General features: G+C 42.3%; 1 protein-coding gene across 1 annotated transcript; it reads right to left on the reverse strand.

Moving 5' to 3' along the window:
* Positions 1-845: 845 nt before the first annotated feature.
* On the reverse strand, positions 846-21,418 carry LOC311110659 (synaptic vesicular amine transporter-like; the record flags this gene model as incomplete). Its single annotated transcript, XM_084153198.1, has 15 exons — positions 846-944; positions 5,568-5,701; positions 7,642-7,761; positions 7,868-7,931; positions 8,413-8,464; positions 9,353-9,431; positions 10,162-10,257; positions 10,929-10,989; positions 13,653-13,696; positions 13,802-13,891; positions 13,992-14,084; positions 16,086-16,169; positions 16,314-16,372; positions 17,965-18,325; positions 21,286-21,418. The coding sequence occupies 15 exons, from the start codon at positions 21,416-21,418 to the stop codon at positions 846-848; spliced, it is 1,569 nt and encodes a 522-aa protein (XP_084009324.1).
* Between the last annotated feature and the right edge of the window lie 1,131 nt (positions 21,419-22,549).

Raw genomic sequence — 22,549 nt, forward strand, 5'->3', positions numbered from 1 at the left:
TAAGCAGTCAACCCAGGACAGCATAGGCTATACCAGATTCTGGGGATAGAGCTTTCTATGACTTTAAAGGTTTCAGTTGAGGTATTTCGTCAATGTAGAAACATGTTTGTAGAATCAATGAAAGAAAGGCAAATTTCAAGGTGAAATGTAATCCATTAATTGTGGTTTGCCTTGTCCAAAGCAGTTAACAAATTCTCATTCCAAATGTATTGAGTAACTTGTATCTTGTATAGGCTATGTAATACTTTATATCTAAATAATTTACCATCTCTCATCATGATACAATTATAGTCAACCAATAGAATGACAAAAACTAAAGCAGTGTTCTCATAGTGCCTTATTCGAGATGTTGAATCTGATCCAAAGTCAGTTTGTACACAGATAGAAGTAACTCTCTAAGTACCACTTTTTTTTTTTTTTTTTTCTGTATTAGATATGTTGATGAAGACTGTTAATGGCCAATAGGTCAATTATTAAGACAGGTTTGTACTCCTTGCTGACCTATAGTACAGAATTTTGCGATCTATCCAGTAAATATGATTCACAGCGTTCTACTATTATGGCCAATGAAAACCCTGTTTTGACACGTGTTCCACTTCCATTGGATAAGGCTGTTGGCTATAAATAAACACAAGCAACGTGCTTGTGACCACAGGGGAATGAGAACAACTTTGGTTTGCTTCAGTCGTACGATCACAATGACATGGAACAGTGAAGACTGACCGCACGTGGAACATTCACATCGAAACAGCTTTGCTGTTTTTTTCTATTTTCAATTTTTATCTCTGTTTTTGTACAACAAAATAGATCCTCTGGAAGGTAACATACATGTCTGGTGTCCATTACTACTCATCATACTCTGTCTCCATCTCTTCGTACTCTGTGTTCCCTTGTGTTGAGTACGATCGGGTCTTCATTGCGCAGTTGGAGTCCATCAAGATGGCCTGAGAAGAAAACAACTGTCTAGAGTCAGAGTACAACCAAAACATTTACCATAAATGCAAAAAGATCATAAAATGGCCACCAATAATTTGTTATCAAGGATCAAAGTATCAGAGATAAAATATATCTTGTTTGAACACAAAGAGCTTTGTACTGTGGTCGCATCGTATACAGTCATGTAGCTTTGATGGAAGACAACTACCAAGGTCAATTTATTAGTCTGCCTCGAGAGGCATCATTCTTTGAACCTTTGTCACAATATCTAGTTACAGAGATACCCATGTGCAATTTATAAAAGCATTTAAAACGATGTAGATTCACCACCACCATCTACCCCCAAAATGTCCAACCAAAGGGGAAACTACACTGAGTGTACAAAACATTAAGAACACCTTCCTAATATTGATTTGCACCACCCCTTTTTGCCCTCAGAACAGCCTCAATTCATCATGGCATTCCACAGGGATGCTGGCCCATGTTGACTCCAATGCTTCCCACAGTTGTGTCAAGTTGGCTGGATGTCCTTTGGGTGGTGGACCATTCTTGATACACACAGGAAACTGTTGAGCGTGAAAACCCAGCAGTGTTGCAGTTCTTGACAAAAACTGGTGCGCCTGGCACCTACTACCATACCCTGTTATTTTTTCTGGTAGAAAACTTGGAATTTGAGTGTAATTCCCCTTTAATTGTTCATCTGGCCCCCATAAAATTATATCTGTTTTTTGGCATTGGATGTGTCTCAATCCACCGCATCAGCCTATGTAACACTTCCGGATCTGCGGTGAAAGGTGACAGAGCTAGAGCGCTTTTTGTCAGACCATGAGACATCACAAAATCGTCTGTAGCGTCTGAACGGTTTTGCTCTACTCCATTTTGCTCTGCTACCCCCCAAAGCGTCTTGGGACTCGTCTGAAGTTGGTACAGCCGATCTTCCAATTTCTGTCTGTAGTGTCCGAACATTTTGGGCTACACACTAACCCCTCTGTGTAAAGGTGAGACTCTCACAAACACGTACATGTCAATTGTTTTGCTCTAGGATGCCCATAGGCCTCACAAAACGTTGATGAAAAATGTATGGAAGTATGCACTACATGGCCAAAAGTATGTGGACACCATCTCATCGAACATCTCATTCCAAAATCATAGGCATGAATATGGAGTTGGTCCCCCCTTTGCTGCTTTAACAGCCTCCACTCTTCTGGGAAGGTTTTGCACTAGATGTTGGAACATTGCTGTGGGGACTTGCTTCCATTCAGCCACAAGAGCATTAGTGAGGTCGGTCACTGATGTTAGGCGATTAGGCCTGGCGTTTAGGCCTGGCGTTCCAATTCATCCCAAAGATGTTCAATGGGGTTGAGGTCAGGGCTTTGTGCAGGCCAGTCAAGTTTTTCCACATAGATCTTGACAAACCATTTCTGTATGGACCTCGCTTTGTGCACAAGGGCATTGTCATGCTGAAACAGGAAAGGGCCTTCCCCAAACTGTTGCCAGAAGAGTTGGAAGCACAGAATCGTATATAATGTCATTGTATGCTGTAGCACTAAGATTTCCCTTCACTGGAACTAAGGGGCCTAGCCCGATCCATGAAAAACAGCCCCAGACAATTATTCCTCCTCCACCAAACTTTACAGTTGGTACTATGCATTTGGGCAGGTAACGTTCTCCTGGTATCAGCCAAACCCAGATTTGTCCGTCGGACTGCCAATGGTGGTGAGTCCAATGGTGGTGAGCTTTACACCACTCCAGCCGATGCTTGGCATTGTGCTTGGTGATCTTAGGCTTGTGTGCGGCTGCTCGGCCATGGAAACCCATTTCATGAAGCTCCCGATGAACAGTTCTTGTGCTGATGTTGCTTCCAGAGGCATTTTGGAACTCAGTAGTGAGTGTTGCAACCGAGGACAGATTATTTTTATGCGCTACGCGCTTCAGCACTCGATGGTTCCGTTCTGTGAGCTTGTCTAGCCTACCACTTCGCGGCTGAGCCGTTGTTGCTCCTAGACGTTTCCACTTCACAATAACTGCACTTACAGTTGACCGGGGCAGCTCTAGCAGGGCATACATTTGATGAACTGACTTGTTGGAAAGGTGGCATCCTATGACGGTGCCACGTTGAAAGTCACTAAGCTCTTCAGTATGGGCCATTCTACTGCCAATGTTTGTCTATGGAGATTGCATGGTTGTGTGCTCAATTTTGTACACCTGTCAGCAACGGGTGTGGCTGAAATAGCTGAATCCACTAATTTGAAGGGGTGTCCACATACTTTTGTCTGTGTACAGTGGCTTGCGAAAGTATTCACCACCCTTGGCATTTTTCCTATTTTGTTACTTACAACCAGGAATTAAATTGATTTTTGGGGGGTTTGTATCCTTTGATACATGCCTACCACTTTCAAGATACTTTGTAGAGCCACCTTTTGCAGCAATTACAGCTGCAAGTCTCTTGGGGTATGTCTCTATAAGCTTGGCACATCTAGCCACTGGGATTTTTGCCCATTCTTCACGGCAAAACTGCTCCAGCTCCTTCAAGTTGGATGGGTTCTGCTGGTGTACAGTAATCTTTAAGTCATACCACAGATTTTCAATTGGATTGAGGTCTGGGCTTTGACTAGGCCATTCCAAGACATTTAAATGTTTCCCCTTAAACCACTCGAGTGTTGCTTTAGCAGTATGCTTAGGGTCATTGTCCTGCTGGAAGGTGAACCTCCGTCCCAGTCTCAAATCTCTGGAAGACAGTCCCTGTAGCTCAGTTGGTAGAACATGGCGTTTGCAACGCCAGGGTTGTGGGTTCGATTCCCACGGGGGGCCAGTATGAAAATGTATGCACTCACTAACTGTAAGTCGCTCTGGATAAGAGCGTCTGCTAAATGACTGAAATGTAAAATGTAAAACTGAAACAGGTTTCCCTCAAGAATGTCCCTGTATTTAGCGCCATCCATCATTCCTTCAATTCTGACCAGTTTCCCAGTCCCTGCCGATGAAAAACATCCCCACAGCATGATGCTGCCACCACCATGCTTCACTGTGGGGATGCTGTTCTCGGGGTGATGAGAGGTTTTGGGTTTGCGCCAGACATAGCGTTTTCCTTGATGGCCAAAAAGCTAAATTTTAGTCTCATCTGACCAGAGTACCTTCTTCCATATGTTTGGGGAGTCTCCCACATGCCTTTTGGCGAACACCAAACATGTTTACTTATTTTCTTCTTTAAGCAATGGCTTTTTATGGCCACTCTTCTGTAAAGCCCAGCTCTGTGGAGTGTATGGCTTAAAGTGGTCCTATGGACAGATACTCCAATCTCCGCTGTGGAGCTTTGCAGCTCCTTCAGGGTTATCTTTGGTCTCTTTGTTGCCTCTCTTATTAATGCCCTCCTTGCCTGGTCCGTGAGTTTTGGAGGGCGGCCCTCTCTTGGCAGGTTTGTTGTGGTGCCATATTCTTTCAATTTTTTAAATAATGGATTTAATGGTGCTCCGTAGGATGTTCAAAGTTTCTGATATTCTTTTATAACCCAACCCTGATCTGTACTTCTCCACAACGTTGTCCCTGACCTGTTTGGAGAGCTCCTTGGTCTTCATGGTGCCGCTTGCTTGGTGGTGCCCCTTGCTTAGTGGTGTTGCAGACTCTGGGGCCTTTCAGAACAGGTGTATATATACTGAGATCATGTGACAGATCACGTGACACTTAATTAAAGTCCACCTGTGTGCAATCTAACTAATTATGTGACTCCTGAAGGTAATTGGTTGCACCAGATCTTATTTAGGGGCTTCATAGCAAAGGGGGTGAATACATATGCACGCACCAGTTTTCCATTAATATTTTTATTTTATTTTTTGAAACAAGTTATTTTTTTCCATTACATGAAATCCAATTTAAAATCTATTTAAATTAAAGGTTGTAATGCAACAAATTAGGAAAAACGCCAAGGGGGATGAATACTTTTGCAAGGCACTGTAGTGTATACGGAGACTGTAGGTGACAAAAATAAGGGGTTAAATACATGTACAAAAATAGCAGTAAGGACAAAATTCCAAATCAAATAGCAAAATTATCCTTGGTAAGACCTTCTTAAAACAATTCCATACAGCTTAGTATACAGCTGTTTGTAATTCATACAGCCCCCCCCCCCACACACACTTTTTAAGCCAATAGTGGCTAACCAGGGGTGGGATAATGTCAATGTTGTGTTGATTAGATAGTAGCTGGGAGTTTGCAGTGTCTGATACTTGTGAGATTTTTTAATGACAGTTTGAGGTGAAGCACGTGAAAATTGTGTGTACTTTCATAATTGTTTGGCGAGCTACTCATAGGTGGGCTGCAATCGACCTGTTGGAGACCCCTGCTCTAAACCAATTCAGTCTGGAGAACCAAAAGCAGGTGGAAACTGGGGTGGGGGTGTCCAAGAGCAATAGAATGCATTCCACAGCAATGGTGAGACCTGAACTGGTCAACTTAAATAGATAGCCAAATCAAAGAAAGGGTGTGTCTCATGATCATAACTCTGTCTCGAGTTCCTCTCTCTCTGTTTCTCCTGGTAGTATTGCCTGTAAAAGACGGCAGTAGTTTGAGCCTGTGGGTATGGTAGTTCTCTCTGTACATGTATGCGCGTGTGTACAAGGTGTTCAGTGTCTTACCATTTTCTCTTCCCTCCCAGGAGGACTCCTGAGGAAGTAGCAGAGGGGAGCGAAGAGGATGTCCACGATGCCAATGATGGTCATGAGCCAAGAGAACCCAATGCTCTTCGCTATGGCGCCTCCAGCGGACGGACCTTCATCAGCAAAGGTAGGTTAATGAGCTTATAGAGGAGTCGGATATAGAGGCCTTATTTTCCCCATATTGACATGTCATGATACTATCCCTATGACATGTCAAATCTACAAACTCTTACTATGCCACATCTTAAAAACATACATAAGAATGCAAGGTGCAAAATCAGAGAATACTAACATATGGACTACAACACTTGGCAGTATAAAATCATTACTTTAAATATACAGTACCAGTAAAAAGTTTGGACACACCTACTCATTCAAGAGTTGTTCTTTATTTTTTACTATTTTCTACATTGTAGAATAATAGTGAAGACATCAAAACTATGAAATAACACATATGGAATCATGTAGTGACCAAAAAAGTGTTAAACAAATCAAAATATATTTTATATTTGAGATTCTTCAAATAGCCACCCTTTGCACACTCTTGGCATTCTCTCAACCAGCTTCACCTGGAATGCTTTTCCAACAGTCTTGAAGGAGTTCCCACATATGCTGAGCACTTTTTGGCTGCTTTTCCTTCACTCTGCCGTCCAACTCATCCCAAACCATCTCAATTGGGTTGAGGTCGGGGGATTGTGGAGGCCAGGTCATCTGATGCAGCACTCCATCACTCTCCATCTTGGTAAAATAGCCCTTACACAGCCTGGAGGTGTGTTGGGTCATTGTCCTGTTGAAAAACAAATGATAATCCCACTAAGCGCAAACCAGATGGGATGGCGTATACTGTAGCTGCAGAATGCTGTGGCAGCCATGCTGGTTAAGTGGGCCTTGAATTCTAAATAACTCACAGACAGTGTCACCAGCAAAGCACCCCCACACCATAACACCTCCTCCTCCATGCTTTACGGTGGGAACTACACGTGTGGAGATCATCCGTTCACCCACACCACGTCTCACAAAGACACAGCGGTTGGAACCAAAAATCTCAAATTTGGACTCCAGACCAAAGAACACATTTCCACCGGTCTAATGTCCATTGCTCATGTTTCTTGGCCCAAGCAGGTCTCTTCTTCTTATTGGTGTCCTTTAGTAGTGGTTTCTTTGCAGCAATTTGACCATGAAGGCTTGATTCACACAGTCCCCTCCGAACAGCTGATTTTGAGATGTGTCTGTGACTTGAACTCTGTGAAGCATTTATTTGGGCTGCAATTTTTGAGGCTGGTAACTAATGAACTTATCCTCTGCAGCAGAGGTAACTCTGGGTCTTCCATTCCTGTGGCGGTCCTCATGAGAGCCAGTTTCATCATAGCGCTTGATGGTTTTTGCGACTGCACTTGAAGAAACTTGAAATGTTCCGTATTGACTGACCTTCATGTCTTAAAGTAATGATGGACTGTCATTTCTCTTTGCTTATTTGAGCTGTTCTTGCCATAATGTTAACTTGGTTTTTAACCAAATAGGGCTATCTTCTGTATACCCCCCTACCTTGTCACAACACAACTGATAGGCTCAAACGCATTAAGAAGGAAGGAAATTCCAAAAATGAACTTTTAAGAAGGCACCCCTGTTAATTGAAATGCATTCCAGGTGACTACCTCATGAACCTGGCTGAGAGAATGCCAAGAGTGTGCAAAGCTGTCAGCAAGGCAGAGGGTGGCTATTTGAAGAATATATTTTGATTTGTTTAACACTTTTTTGGTTACTACATGATTCCATATGTGGTATTTCATAGTTTTGATGTCTTCACTATTATTCTACAATGTAAACAATAGTAACAAATAAAGAAAAACCCTTGAATGAGTAGGTGTGTCCAAACTTTTGACTGGTAGTGTATGTACTTAAGGTAGCGTGGGATGGGGTGGGGCGACAAATGTGTATTTGTGTAATGTCTTTTGGTTTGTGCTTTTTTGTTTGTCTTGTCAACCCCAAAATAAAAACTTGATCACAAAAAAAAAGAATGTGTGACTGGGTTATTTTCAAGCATCTGAGTTACCTAAAGCAAAGCCCATGCAGAATGCCACATCAGCAATGGCGTACACAGTGCCATAGACTGACACATGTCTCAGGTCCACTAAATAGCCCATGATTGGCATCATAGAGGAATCCACCATGCCTGACAAGAGACAAGACATTGAGAAATTCAGTAGTATCTGTTAGAAACCAAATGCTAATTTCAAAATGTGCAGTTTCCATGTACAATGCAAAACAAATTGACTTACCAATTGCAAAACCAACACCGAAATTCGGAAGTATTAGTCCATAGATGTCCTTAGCAAAAGGAACCTATGACACAGGACATAGTCAAGGTAAAGAGTGTAAGAGGGTTTTTATTGATCAAATGTATACAGTGTAATCCAGAATACCATCTTTATGTGGGACTTGAGGATATTTGTTCTCTCACCACATTTGTTCTCGCACACACAAAAACAACTGCATAAGGCACTACAATGAAAATGGAATTGTCTGTTTCCAGAGAATTAGCTATTTGCTGGTTGACTTCTGAGTGAACTCCCCTTCCCTAGACTCAGAATGTGATTTGCAGACTAATGAGATATAGTAGGACATTACTTCCTCCTTTCTTGTATGTAATTCCTGATCTGACATGACTGGGTTGGTAAAACCCTAGCTTTCACCTATAGCCAATAGTGTTACTCAAACAATCTTTAGATGGTATTGATGATACCACCAGGCCAAACAGGTAAGGTAAGCACTGTATTGAGCTGGATGCTAAACACTAGCTGAGGAAGATGTGCCTAGTACTCACACAGAGGATGCTAACCCCCACTAGGACCATCCCGATGAGAGAGCACAGCCATCTGGGAAAAGAAGAAAGAGCAGTTCAGGGTCTGCCAATGACAACAGTCAAGGTCCCTCTCCCCTCCCTCCACCGTTGTTTTGTACCGCAAGGCCACACAATCCGATTTATTAGAATATTAAACCTAAAATAAATGAATAGAGGAAGGAAATGGATCACAATCTGTTTTCTTTAGGTCAAGATTAGGACATTTTGAAAAACAAATAGCAGTTACTGTCACGAATTCAGCTGAGGCTGCCCCTCCTCCTTGCTCGGGCAGGCTTCGGCGTTCGTCGTCACCGGAGTACTAGCTGCCACCGATCTATGTTTCTGTGTTCTACTTGTTTTGTCTTTATTGTACACACCTGGTTCCCATTATGTTCATGATTTGTTCCCTATTTAACCCTCTGGCTCCCACTGTGTTGTGTGCGTGTTTGTTCTATGTTTGGTGTCATCGACTGGTGAGCGGGATTTGTCCTCCCTGCGTGGAGATTATGTTAATTTATTTTCACGAGTAAAGTACGTTGTCTACTAGCTCTGTGTCCTGCGCCTGACTCCGTCCTACTGCTACACACTGACGCCTGACAGTTACTTATTTCAAACTTTCTAAAATAATACTGCTATGGCTACAGGCAATATTTGAGTCCTGAAATAAATTTATTTTCATAAAATGTGAGGTAAAAATCGAATGATTCATATGTGACTGATCACACACCTGATCAACTGCGGCAAACAAACAAACATTAGCCAAGCGGTCATAAACACACTGTCACACTGAGACTTCAATAAACAGCAAATACCCAACCTGCCAGAGAAATCTAATTCAGAGTTGCTCAATAGCACAGGAAACAGATACCAACGTGGGAGAAGATAAGGAGACGGAAGAAAGGGGAGTAATTTCCCTCCCTACCTCCCCATCTTGTGTGCGAGGACGCCAAAGATGTTGGTTCCAATAAGGTAGGAGATGCTGGCTGGCACGAAGGCAACGCCTGGCAGAGAGAGAGAGAGAGAGAGAGAATCAGGGTAGAGAGAGGGGCCCAGATAAGCAGTCACATTATCAGCCTTCATCATAGGGCTCCAGCACATCTCCTAGACACAGTAATGAACACTCCTGCTCTCCACTCGCCCTCAAATGACACCCTAATATCCTGCCCTGTCCCCCCATATTCCTCCAGCCCCTCTCTTATCCCCCTTTATCTGTGTGAGTCCTCATAGTCAACGCCACTAATAAAATAAGTAATAAAGGCGGAAAAGAAAAAGAGTGATTTGGTTTCAATTCAATGAGATTTTCAATGTTCACCTACATACTGTATGAAGTTACTGCAAGTCTAAAGTTATATATAATCCACAATGTCATAGTCAAGTTATTATAGGGCGGCAGGTAGCTTAGTGGGTAAGAGCGTTGTGCCAGTAACCGAAAGGTCGCTGGTTCTAATCCCCGAGCCGACTAGGTGAAAAATCTGTCGATGTGCCCTTGAGCAAGGCACTTAACCCTAATTGCTCCTGTAAGTCGCTCTGGATAAGAGCGTCTGCTAAATGACCAAAAATAAAATAATAATAAATAATTATTGTGCTATGCTGTGTTTTCAAACCTTGAGTTGAAATTAGGACCTTTATTCTAAGTACATTCAGCGGGCAGAATGGTTTCATGTGCAGCATTGTCAATAGGGGAAACAGGGTTGTCAAGAGGGACAAAAAGGAGAATAAATGTCAAAATACCTAGCTGCCATTTTCTTGGACACATGGTCTCCATCATCCAAATAGGCAACGCTGGTTCTAACATGGCGATGGCCATGTTTGCAAAACAAATGGATCCTGGAAAAGAGAATGGGATGGAGGATAAGTGGTCCCTGGGCCTGTTATACTCCATCTTCACATGTTTGGTGTGTCCTACCACTCTCCCTCAGCCTCAGACATTATACCAAGTATTAGTTCACCCTGGCCAAAGGACCTGGTAATTGAAGTGGTGACACATAGATGCATTTTCCCCCAGCACTTCAGTATCACACATACTGCAACACACACAAGCAAGTGTGCAAGCACGCACACACATATACAGTCACACACACATATGCACGCACATGCACATGCATGCACTAGCACGCATGCAAGAATGCACGCACGAATGCACGGACGCACGCTCGCACTCACTCACGCACGCACACACACATACACAATCTATTCTGATGCAGAGATGACCCCTTTTAACATGCAATGCTCACTCCCTCGCAACACTCTCCCTGGCAATAATACTGTTCTTAACTTTGAAATCAATTGGTAGACACAGTGTTTGTCTTTTCCTGGCTCAAGGCACAAATTCAACCGCTGAAATAGAATTTGATGGAACATCTGAGTCAATTCTTCTTCCACCTCTTTGCTCCAGCCTCTTTGCTCTTTGCTTAGTGTGACTGAAATGGGAAATGCCACAGCAGGTGCTTCAGAATGAAGTAATAATATTACAGTATTAATAAATGATGCGGTCTTACCTGCAGCAATGAGTATGTATGGATCTTTCATAAGACTCCATAGTGAAGACCCTTTCTGGCTCTGTAGAGAGAAAAGGGATGTCACGACTTCCGCTGAGGCTGCCTCCCCTCCTTGTTCGGGCAGGTTTCGGCGTTCGTTGTCACCGGCTTACTAGCTACTGCCGATCCCATTCTCATCACTCCTCTTGTCATGTCTTGTCTTGTCAATCACACACACCTGGTGCTCATTCCCCTAATTAGTATGTGTATAAGTGTTCCCTCTGTTCCCCTTGTCTTTGTGAGTGATTGTTTATTGTGAAAGTGAGTAGCTAGGTTGAGCTACTCTTCCATTTGTATTTGCCAAGGTGGAATATTTCCCCTTGTTATAGTTTAGTTTTCACGCTGGGTGCGTTTTATTTATGTAAACTGAATAAACTCTGGACTTCGGTGTTTTACCTCCTGTGTGTCCTCGTTTCCTGACTTTGTGGGAGAGCCTTGGAGTGGGCCAACGCGGTGTGGAACGAGGGAGGTGCCGCGTTGGAGGACTACCGGGCGTTTACTCGCCTCTTTCGGGCCGTTTTCGATCACCCGCCTGAGGGTCGAGAGCGAAACACCCTTTCCTCGTCTGGACAGACCGCCGTAACCTGGAGTACATTCGGGCAGCAAGGAGGCTGAATCCTCGCCAGGCCAGGTGGGCCCTCTTCTTCACCCGGACCTACTGTCAGGACCGGCCGGGGGAGTGGTCGGTGTTCCTGCCATGGACAGAATACGCTCAGAACTCTCTCCGCCACCTCTCCACTAACCTAACACCCTTCCAATGTGTTTTGGGTTACCAACCGGTCCTGGCACCGTGGCACCAGAGCCAGACCGAGGCTCCTGCGGTGGATGACTGGTTTCGGCGCACGGCGGAGACTTGGGACGCTGCCCAAGTTTGCCTCCAGCGCGCCGTGCGTCGTCAGAAGGCGAGCGCTGACCGCCACCGCAGGGAGGCCCCTGTTTTCGCACCGGGGGATCGGGTCTGGCTCTCGACCCGGAATCTACCCCTCCGCCTACCCTGCCAGAAGCTGAGCCCACGGTTTGTGGGGCCGTTTAAAGTCCTGAGGAGGATAAACAAGGTTACATACAGGTTGTTACTCCCCCCTGATTACCGTATTAACCCCTCGTTTCATGTGTCTCTCCTCAGGCCGGGGGTAGCTGGTCCGCTCCAGGAGTCTGAGGTGCGGGAGGTTCCTCCACGTCCTCTGGACATTGAGGGGGCCCCGGCGTCCTTGGTCCATTCCATACTGGATTCGAGGCGTCGGGTGGGGGGCCTTCAGTATCTCGTGGAGTGGGAGGGGTACGGTCCGGAGGAACGGTGCTGGGTCCCAAGGAGGGACATCCTCGATCCCTCCCTGTTGAGGGATTTCCACCGTCGCCATCCGACTCGCCCTGCTCCGCGTCCTCCTGGCCGTCCCCGAGGCCGGGGTCAGCGCACTGCTGGAGCCAAGTGTCAAGGGGGGGTACTGTCATGACTTCCGCCGAGGCTGCCTCCCCTCCTTGTTCAGGCAGGTTTCGGCGTTCGTCGTCACCGGCTTACTAGCTACTGCCGATCCCATTCTCATCACTCCACTTGTCATGTCTTGTCTTGTCAATCACACACACCTGGTGCTCATTCCCCTAATTAGTATGTGTATAAGTGTTCCCTATGTTCCCCTTGTCTTTGTGAGTGATTGTTTATTGTGAGAGCGAGTAGCTCGGTTGACGCTGGGTGCATTTGATTTATGTAAACGGAATAAACTCTGGACTTCGGTGTTTTACCTCCTGCGCCTGACTCCTTCATTCACACCTCGTCACAAGGGACATGAAATGTAGAGCTAAACAGAGAGCCATGAGTTTCATGTCAAAACTGATTAATACAAAAATAATGCTATATGGTACATAATTGCTACAGTACTGTCTGTGCGTTTACATCATTCCACAATGATGTTTGGTTACTATCTGTGCTTATGTCATACTGAAACACAAATTGCCCTCTCTATTCTGAGGGTCCCTGCTCTTACAGTACTGAATAGAAAATGTCCACACATAGTCATTGAGTTTACTGAAGACTGGCACAGCGCTGACAATAACCCGTTGTCAGTCCCTCTGACACCGTCTCTAAGCTTAATGACAGCTATGTACTAATAGTGAGGATTATGTCATGACCCAGACCCATTCCCTTTTCCCCTTTTTAATATTCTTCAAAACAACAATTTCAAACATAAACAACTTTCCCCTATCATCCACAACTAAACATCGTCTAAGCGCCATTGGTCTGACAATCACAGCCATCATCTCGCGCTCTGATTCGATCTCTGCCTCCTTGGTATCTGTGGTGACTGATACACATCAGCCCCATAGATCAAAGCCAGAGGGGCTGTGATAGGAATCTCCATCACAGGCACACATCTCCTCTAACTGGGATGGTAACCCATCATACCAGAGACCTACACATTTAGTTGTTTAAATTCAGACTTTTTTTTTTTCTTTTACTCAGACACCCGCGACCCATTTAAAATCTCCCATCGTGAGTCGCGACCCCCATTTCAGAATCGCTGGTGTAAAGCACTTTAATCATCTGGAAAAACACTGTTTGAATCCAATCCCAATAAAATCACATATAATACACTATTGATATCACAGTGATCTGGTGATTGTGAACACATTCCAATGAATTTACATAAATAATTGTAAAAAGAGCTGTAAAATCTATAGCAATATACTCACCTCTGGTTCCACCTTTGAGGGCTGGAGAATGAACAGTTGCAGTGCTGTTGGGAGACACGGAGGCTGAACTTAGTTAGCATCCCTAACAGGTAACTCCTGATTGGAGAAAACAGTATTTCTGCTTCATGATAGAAACATGGCCACATTACCTCCATCCAGCACAGCCAGAACAGCCAGAATGAGGAAAGGGGCCGTTTTCCCCACAAACTCATACATGACACTGCCAAATGGTGGGCCCACTGGGTGGAAGAAAGTAAAGATGGTCAATGGTTTTGGCCAACCGTAGCCTGTTAATGTAGTCTACAAAGAGCTCAAACGCATCATGAATTGTGTACATACCAAGCACACCCATGGCGAGACCACCCAGGGCTATCCCAATGGCATTTCCCCTCTCCTCATCATCTGTGTACACACTGGCAAGCATCCCCATCCCTATAGAAGAAGAACAGGACATGTAGCTAACCACTGGGCACAGACATCAGTTCAACATCTATTTTTGATTTACATTTGGTTGAGTTGTCAACTAACGTGAATTCAACATGAAATCAACAAAAAATTTCACAATGTCATTGGATTTAGAATAAAAAACGAACCAATTTATTTTTGTTTGATTACTTTTTGCTAATCCAATCAGTTTTCCATATTGATTCATCGTCATCACATAGATTTTTTTGGTCAAAATGATATGGAAACAAAGTTTACATTTGACTGTTTTCGAAAGAAAAGTAATTTGTTTGTCCATTAAAATAACATCAAATTGATCAGAAATACAGTGTAGACATTGTTAATGTTGTAAATGGCTATTGTAGCTGGAAACGGCTGATTTTTTATGGAATATCTACATAGGCGTACAGAGGCCAATTATCAGCAACCATCAGTCCTGTGTTTCAATGGCATGTTGTGTTAGCTAATCCAAGTTTATAATTTTAAAAGGCTAATTGATCATTAGAAAACCCTTTTGCAATTATGTTAGCACAGCTGAAAACTGTTGTGCTGATTAAAGAAGCAATAAAACTGGCCTTCTTGAGACTAGTTGAGTATCTGGAGCATCAGCAATTGTGGGTTCGACTACAGGCTCAAAATGGCCAGAAACAAATAACTTTCTTCTGAAACTCGATGCACAACTGAGCAAGAGTACAAATACATTAGTGTCTAGTTTGAGAAACAGACGCCTCACAGGTCCTCAACTGGCCGCTTCATTAAATAGTACCCACAAAACACCAGTCTCAACGTCAACAGTGAAGAGGCGACTCCGGAATGCTCACCTTCTAGGCAGAGTTGCAAAGAAAAAGCCATATCTCAGACTGGCCAATAAAAAGAAAAGATTAAGTGGGCAGTCTGAGATATGGCTTTTTCTTTGCAACTCTGCCTAGAAGGTCAGCATCCCGGAGTCGCCTCTTCACTGTTGACGTTGAGACTGGTGTTTTGCGGGTACTATTTAATGAAGCTGCCAGTTGAGGACCTGTGAGGCGTCTGTTTCTCAAACTAGACACTCTAATGTATTTGTCCTCTTGCTCAGTTGTGCACCGGGGCCTCCCACTCCTCTTTCTATTCTGGTTAGACCCAGTTTGCGCTGTTCTGTGAAGGGAATAGTACACAGCGTTGTACGAGATCTTCAGTTTCTTGGCAATTTCTCGCATGGAATAGCCTTCATTTCTCAGAACAAGAATAGACTGACGAGTTTCAGAAGAAAGTTATTTGTTTCTGGCCATTTTGAGCCTGTAGTCGAACCCACAATTGCTGATGCTCCAGATACTCAACTAGTCTCAAGAAGGCCAGTTGTATTGCTTTTTATATCAGCACAACAGTTTTCAGCTGTGTTAACATAATTGCAAAAGTGTTTTCTAATGATCAATTAGCCTTTTAAAATGATAAACTTGGATTAGCAAACACAACATGCCATTGGAACACAGGACTGATGGTTGCTGATAATGGGCCTCTGGTACGCCTATGTAGATATTCCATTAAAAATCAGCCATTTCCAGCTACAATAGCCATTTACAACATTAAGAATGTCTATTTCTGATCAATGTGATGTTATTTTAATGGACAAGAAAATTGCTTTTCTTTCGAAAACAAGGACATTTCTAAGTGAATCCAAACTTTTGAACGGTAGTGTATATGTTTGGTTAAAGCAGTCAGGGTATTTTATTTATTTATAGCACACTTTATTGAAACACTGCTCTGACTGTTTGAATAGACATTTGCCAGCGCTATATTAGGAGTATTTGTCCCTCTACCACAGCACCTTTCAATAACTCCACTAGAGCTGTGAGAAATGATTGTTCAACTTGAGAGACATAACAAGGTAGGCCTACAGTAATGAAAAGGTGAAGTTTCTGGAGAAACTGTATGTTCTTGCTGCAGCTGTCTCAAAGTGAAGCTAATCCTGAAAGCATCCATAAATGTCAGGGCTAATGCCAAGGACCTTACCAGCCACGGAGGAGCAGGAGGAGCCCACACCCTGCAGGGATCTGGCCAGAAACAGCAGAGTGTAGCTCGATGAGAAGGCGAACACTTAACAACAACAACAATGACAATAGAAATTCAGACAAAAGAAAACGAAGGAAAACATAAATCATGAATAGACATCATTGAAACACGTTGTGAGATCTGAAAACAGGTGTGGATCTGACGGGTGTGGATGTGGGTAATACTTACTGATGGTTGACAGGAACATAATACAGAACCCGGCAAACATGGGGATCTGGTATCCTATTCTGTAAGCACATAGAGACATCCCTTCTCAATACTGTTTACACAACCATTGTGTGGTGTCAATGCTTTAAAAAGTATTTTTGTGCAGAAAAATTATGTTGTATCACAATGCATTGCACATCAGTAGTTGTACAACTTGAGTGTGTACTGCAGGCTTTGTTCCATGTAACTGACATGCATGACTTGCCTTGTGTTGTCCTTATCCAAGCCGAAGGTGACCAAGGGGAAATAATAGGATTCTATTGTTTGCTTCAATTACAGCATATTGTGGTGCCCAGTTGAGACGGTAAATACTAGCCTTGATGCATTTGCCAATACTGAGCAGTGAGCACTGCTAGAGCTCACATCTTGACTGATTCCTTATTTTAACCGTGGGCGCATTCCATAAGAAAATACCTCCCAGTAATATCTCTGACACCTTGGTCTTTCAGAATGTGTGCTAACATACAGGTATGTCTATAAAATAATTGATCTGTAGTATAATCGATATTGAGCAATTTTAAAACAGTAAGTAGTTCAAAACAATAACTACAAGTGCTTGTAAAGCACTACAAGCAGAGATCCATACTGAATGCATGCTGGATGCATACAGGGAAGCATAAATCCAACACAAATCCCTAAACAGGAATTTAGCTACATGGGAGCAGGCAGGATTAGAGCACGGCGCTTGTAACGCCAAGGTAGTGGGTTCGATCCCCGGGACCACCCATACACAAAAATGTATGCACGCATGACTGTAAGTCGCTTTGGATAAAAGCGTCTGCTAAATGGCAAATTATTATTATTATTATTAACTGACATGCCATTTGGTCTCAAAATAGCAATATACTGTACAAATGTTATCCGTTTTTGATTTTCCTCCCTGTCACTTGAAAAGAGTCTGTTACTGGTCTTTCTTTCCATTTATACTGTGATTTGACTTAGATAAATACATACATGTTATTAAATAATGACCTTTGACTGAGTACCCAAACTCAGGGCAAGCTGAGTCACCATTTAGCTCTGGGCTAGCAGGAAGCCACTGTGACCTGGCAGGCACCCACACTGCATGTGACTATGCACTGAACTCTGAAGATACACACACTGGTCCAGCTTGCCTGCCTGCTGTCATCTCATTTTAGTGTGATTCAAAACTACTTGTTTTAATTCTTAGTCAAATCAAGTCATAACTGTATGAAACAACCAGTTTATAAATGAGTGCAACCAGTGAATCATTTTAAATGCTAAAACTTTTAAATTTGAGTAATTTAGCAGACACTCTGCTCTAGGGCACAATTACATATTTTTCACCTAGTCATCTCGGGGATTCAAACCAGCGACCTTCGCTTACTGACCCAATGCTCTTAACTGCTAGGCTACCTGCCGCAGCTCTTCATAAACAAGGGTAACATAAATAGACAGGTCTTATGAAACCTGAATTATATGAATATACAGCTAAGCTAGTTGCCATGCAAACCAGTTCACAGCTGGCATTCAATTTAAAATAATCTAGAAATAAGCATAAAAATATGATATTTGAAAAAGAGTGAGTAACAGTAAACACACCAGTGTGGACATGGGGAAATGTGACGGTTAGAGGCTGTCATTCACCCACCTGTTGGTGAGAGGCCCAATGAAGGGGTTGGTGATGAGCTGTACAGTGGCCTTGGAGGCAAAGAGTAGTCCCACTTTCACATTCTCATTGAGCAGCTGGTCATCTGCTTTGGGGCAGTCGGGCTGTGTGGAGTTGTGGGGTGTGAGAGCCGAGGTGGAAGGAGAGACCCCCTGCGTCTGACCCAAGGGTATGGGTGTGGAGTCCATTGGGCCCCCGCTGGTTACCCTGACAGAGTTGTCATAGAGGGACACGATGGTCCGGAAGGTTCCAGAAGGGGTATGTGGGGAGGCCGTAGTGTGATTCTTGGCCATGTTGGCTGCTGCATCATCAACTGTGTATAGGTAGCTAGGGATGATGGGGACTACCAAGAATAAAAGATCAGAAAAAGAGATGTTGAAAAAGGTTATATCTCCTATATTCTGATATAACTTCTCCCTGATAGACCTAACCACGATTTGAACACTATACAAAGTCTGTGTGGAATATAATTAAGAATTTATTTCATATTTATTTGATTTGTGTAGCGGATGTGACATTAGGACACACACTACATTTGTTTCAAAGGTTTAAGAATAGATTGATTGGATTTAACTCATTTAGCTATAAATATGGCAGATAACACAATAATTGGCCCCATGAAGATGGTTTTAGCCTATTATTTTAATATTTTTATGTTATTATCATGTTTTTATCATATTAATTATTAGGGGGTCATGACCTCCCCAATATTTGAAACAGGCCAATTTGCAATGAGTAGAACTTCATGAACATTTCATTGATGTATTCCTATGTTGTTGTGTAACTAGCGAACTAATGGTGATGAATAGTTTTATACGAGTTATACTGATGCATGCAATGTTAGGTTGGCTATTGTAGCTAGGCTAATGTTAGCTAAATTAGCTAATAAGCTAGCACCAAAGTTAGCATTGTTTCTGGATCTTCTCCTTTTCCCTTTCAACTGCAGTTTCAGATGAGCAGCACTCAGTGAGTCAGTGTTCACCTTAGTGAAAAAGTAGATAGTGCCTTTAATGGAGGTGCCAACACCAAAGAAGAGAAAAGTGCAGTACATTAGTTTATTTTTGGGAGTGCAAAATACTACGTAAATGAATGAATGGCTACAAAGCTAGCTAGCTAACTACACTGTACAATTCCTAATAGACTGGCACCCAAGTGCTATAACAAATGTTGTTGCTTATATTCTGATTTCATTTGGTTGTCATGACAGGGGTCAGAGACAGGCAGTATAGAGAGGGAGAGAGAGAGCACCACCCATGTTGAGGCAGGGAGAGGACAAACAGGTCATCAGGTGAGAAAGCAGATTGAACCATGTTGATGTCTGTCATATCCACCTGGAAAAGCTGGATACCATAGATAGGAAAACAATATGCCATAATTATATTGCTTGCAGTGACATGCATAAACAGGTATTTGGTGCATTTAAGTGAATTGAGACTAAAGATCTGACCCATCTCTGTACCACTATATGCCCACCTTTGTATAAGGTTGCAACCGGTTATTGACTGTTATTGAATGTGTGTGTTTTTTACTTGATGGTGAATGACAATGAGTTGTTGCTATGTATTTTTGATGTCTATTGCTTGAGCATGAGGCCATACTGATGGGTATATTTTTAAGTCTATTTCTTGAGCATGATGCCATACTGATTTATTTATTTTGAAGTCTATTGCTATAGCATTTTATTCCTTATTGAGGAGTTATATTTTGACTGTCACTGAATTATTGTACGAATTAATACTGCAATAAAATTGTGTAACCAAGTAAGATGTTTCTGGACTCAGATTGCCTCGACTCCTTTTAAGTTAATTCGGTATGAGAAATTAGTTATTCAAGACCATCTACTAGCCAAGCATGGTGAAGGGTACACAAATAGATGAATGGGTTTTGACATTTAAATGTAGTTAAAGAAGGGGTGTGGTGGTGACTTTCTGAACTGTTAAGAGTAAGAACACAGTTACAAGTAATATAGAAAAATATTGGTATTTCAGTTGTGATTGGGGTACCAAATTATCAGGACATTTTTGGATATGTTCCCTTAAAAATTCACCAGAAATAACAATTTCACAGCTATTTTTATTTAATTTTTTTAATCTCTTGGGGGGCATTCCCCCAGACCTACCTTAAGGGTGTTGCCACTGAAACCCATTGATCCAGTATGTAACACAAAGTTATGCCCTTGCTGTTTATAGATTTGCCTCCAATCACATATAGGCATATACAGCTAGCTACTCTAGAGTAATTTCTGACTGATATATTCTGACATTCTTCCAATGCGCACCTGTATCCAGTGCTCAATGGACATGTCCGGGAGACCTGTCCAGCGCTGAGGGTGCAATCTCGCGCAAAATAACAGCATTTACGCGCACATCAATGTCATCTATAATCTATCGGATACGTCTGGGAGATTCATTGGTAATGGCAGTGTTGATGCTTTCAAGTAAATCAAGTGAACAGGGACCTTGGGACCAAAAATACATCTGTAGCGGGTCCACCATCCCGGTCCACCAGTTTTCATTTAATAATTACTCTTTACTTGGCCACGTGAAAGGCAATATAAATTATGTTAAATTATGAACAATTAATCTCCCTGTGAAGCTTTACACTATCGGCTACAGCTTTTGAAAATGCCTAAGGTTGATAGCAATTTGACACAATCTGATAACATTAATAATCATAATAGACATATTAAACGTTTAGGGAACAACATTGTTGCACATTGGCCGCCTACTAATATGTTATTATGGGTATAATAGCATTTGAATTCACAATCTGTTTGATTTATGAAATATTTTATGCATTAATTCTTACTCATTGTGCTATCTAATATTGGATGACAAACCAATCAATGTCTATCTTATTTGAATTAAATGAAATTATATGACCAGGTCTATGCAAGATTAACAACTGAAGTAGCTAGTGTCTTATTTCGTATATTATTACAAAGCTTCAGGCAAGGCTACATTTTGAGCAAATCATAGGCTTTAGACTAGCCTAGTTTCTTTTTTTTATTATTGGAAAACAATAGCCAGGACGCTGACATTAATAACTTTTGTTCCACACCAAAAAAACAAAATGTAACTACTCGAAACAAAGAGGAGAATACAACCTTCTTAAAATGGAAATAACCAAACATTGCATGGTTCAAAAGAATATCTGTCATGTGTCCAAATTGTTGATGGGTTATTTAGGCTAGCAACAGACTCCAATTGGTTTTAGAAATACAATGCGAGTTTCAATGGGTGAAATAATAGTTGACGCAACAGGTAACCGGTGTGAAAATACTTTATCCAAAGTTGCACCTACCGACAACCGTTAGAAGCATATTATCCAGCAGCAAGGCGATGAAAACGATGACCAGGATCAACTTCCTCGATTGTCTTTCCTCTCTCATCCATGACAATAAATTAAATTCTCTCACAGTGTCTAATCTTCCCATTTTTAGAGTCCACAAAGGAGCAAGTGAAAAAAATATTCGCTCTGGAGAGAAAAGAACAAACGTTATGGACACCAGAGAGTGACAGTCTGGAAACAAAAAATGTAGGCTACTATCGTATAGAAACCTAATGGCAAATTACGCACGTTAAAATGTCATATAAATAAATGTTCATTTTGTATAGATTGTATAGATTTCACACAAGGCAATGTAAAATGCCCAAATACAGAGTGGTGTAGGCTAACATTAATCGCTTAAGTGCCATTGGAATAAAGTAGAAATCGGGACATCTGCTTCAAGAGATCGTGACCTGAAATGTGTTAAAAGTGCCATAATGGTTGAAATCTTACCTTAGATGCACATTAGCAAAAATCCCTTTGCGGCCGCAAACCCGAAAGGAACAATAGATGCGGGGCGTTTTAGTTACTTGAATGCTCCTTGACGTCATGCAACCTTTATCGTGAACATCCTTTCATACAGCATCACAGTGAGGGATTCGCACAAGCAAATAACATTGAAGACAATGTCGAAATCGTGAGACAATGTGGTAGTCTGGGTTTTCATGATGTGCGTGATATGAAATTTACAAAATTACATGTTACAAAAAGTTATTCGTTTCTTACACTTCTGAGGGTTATCATTATAATTTTGAACCCAACTACAGTTTATCAGAGTAACAGTATGAGACTGACATTCTAGCATTTTTTTGACTACGTAAATCAAATACAGTTTATTCATGATCATACATAAGCAATAGCCTATATGTGTGCAGCAGGTGTGCATGGGTGTGCTTGCTTGCACGCGAGCAATGTGGAACACGCTTAAAAGAGATTTCGCATGGGGCTGCGAACCAAAAGCTGGAATAAGAACACACACACTCCTTTGTAACTTCCCATGTTTCAATACAGCGACAGCATCTCTACAATGTTATATATATGACACCGATATGGAACCTGTGGGAGCTAAGTAAAACTAGATCCCTTTTAGCAACAGTCAGCCGTCACAAAACCTGTCAGGCCAACCGTCAACCGTCACAAAGCATGCCAGACCCTGTTTTTACACGGTTGACCACTCCTGCCTCGTCAAAATCACTTTTTATCAACCATTTGACTTGACCTCCTGCGTTTATCAGAG

This window comes from Coregonus lavaretus, assembly GCF_964263955.1.
Source record: "Coregonus lavaretus genome assembly, chromosome: 36".
NCBI lineage: Eukaryota > Metazoa > Chordata > Actinopteri > Salmoniformes > Salmonidae > Coregonus > Coregonus lavaretus.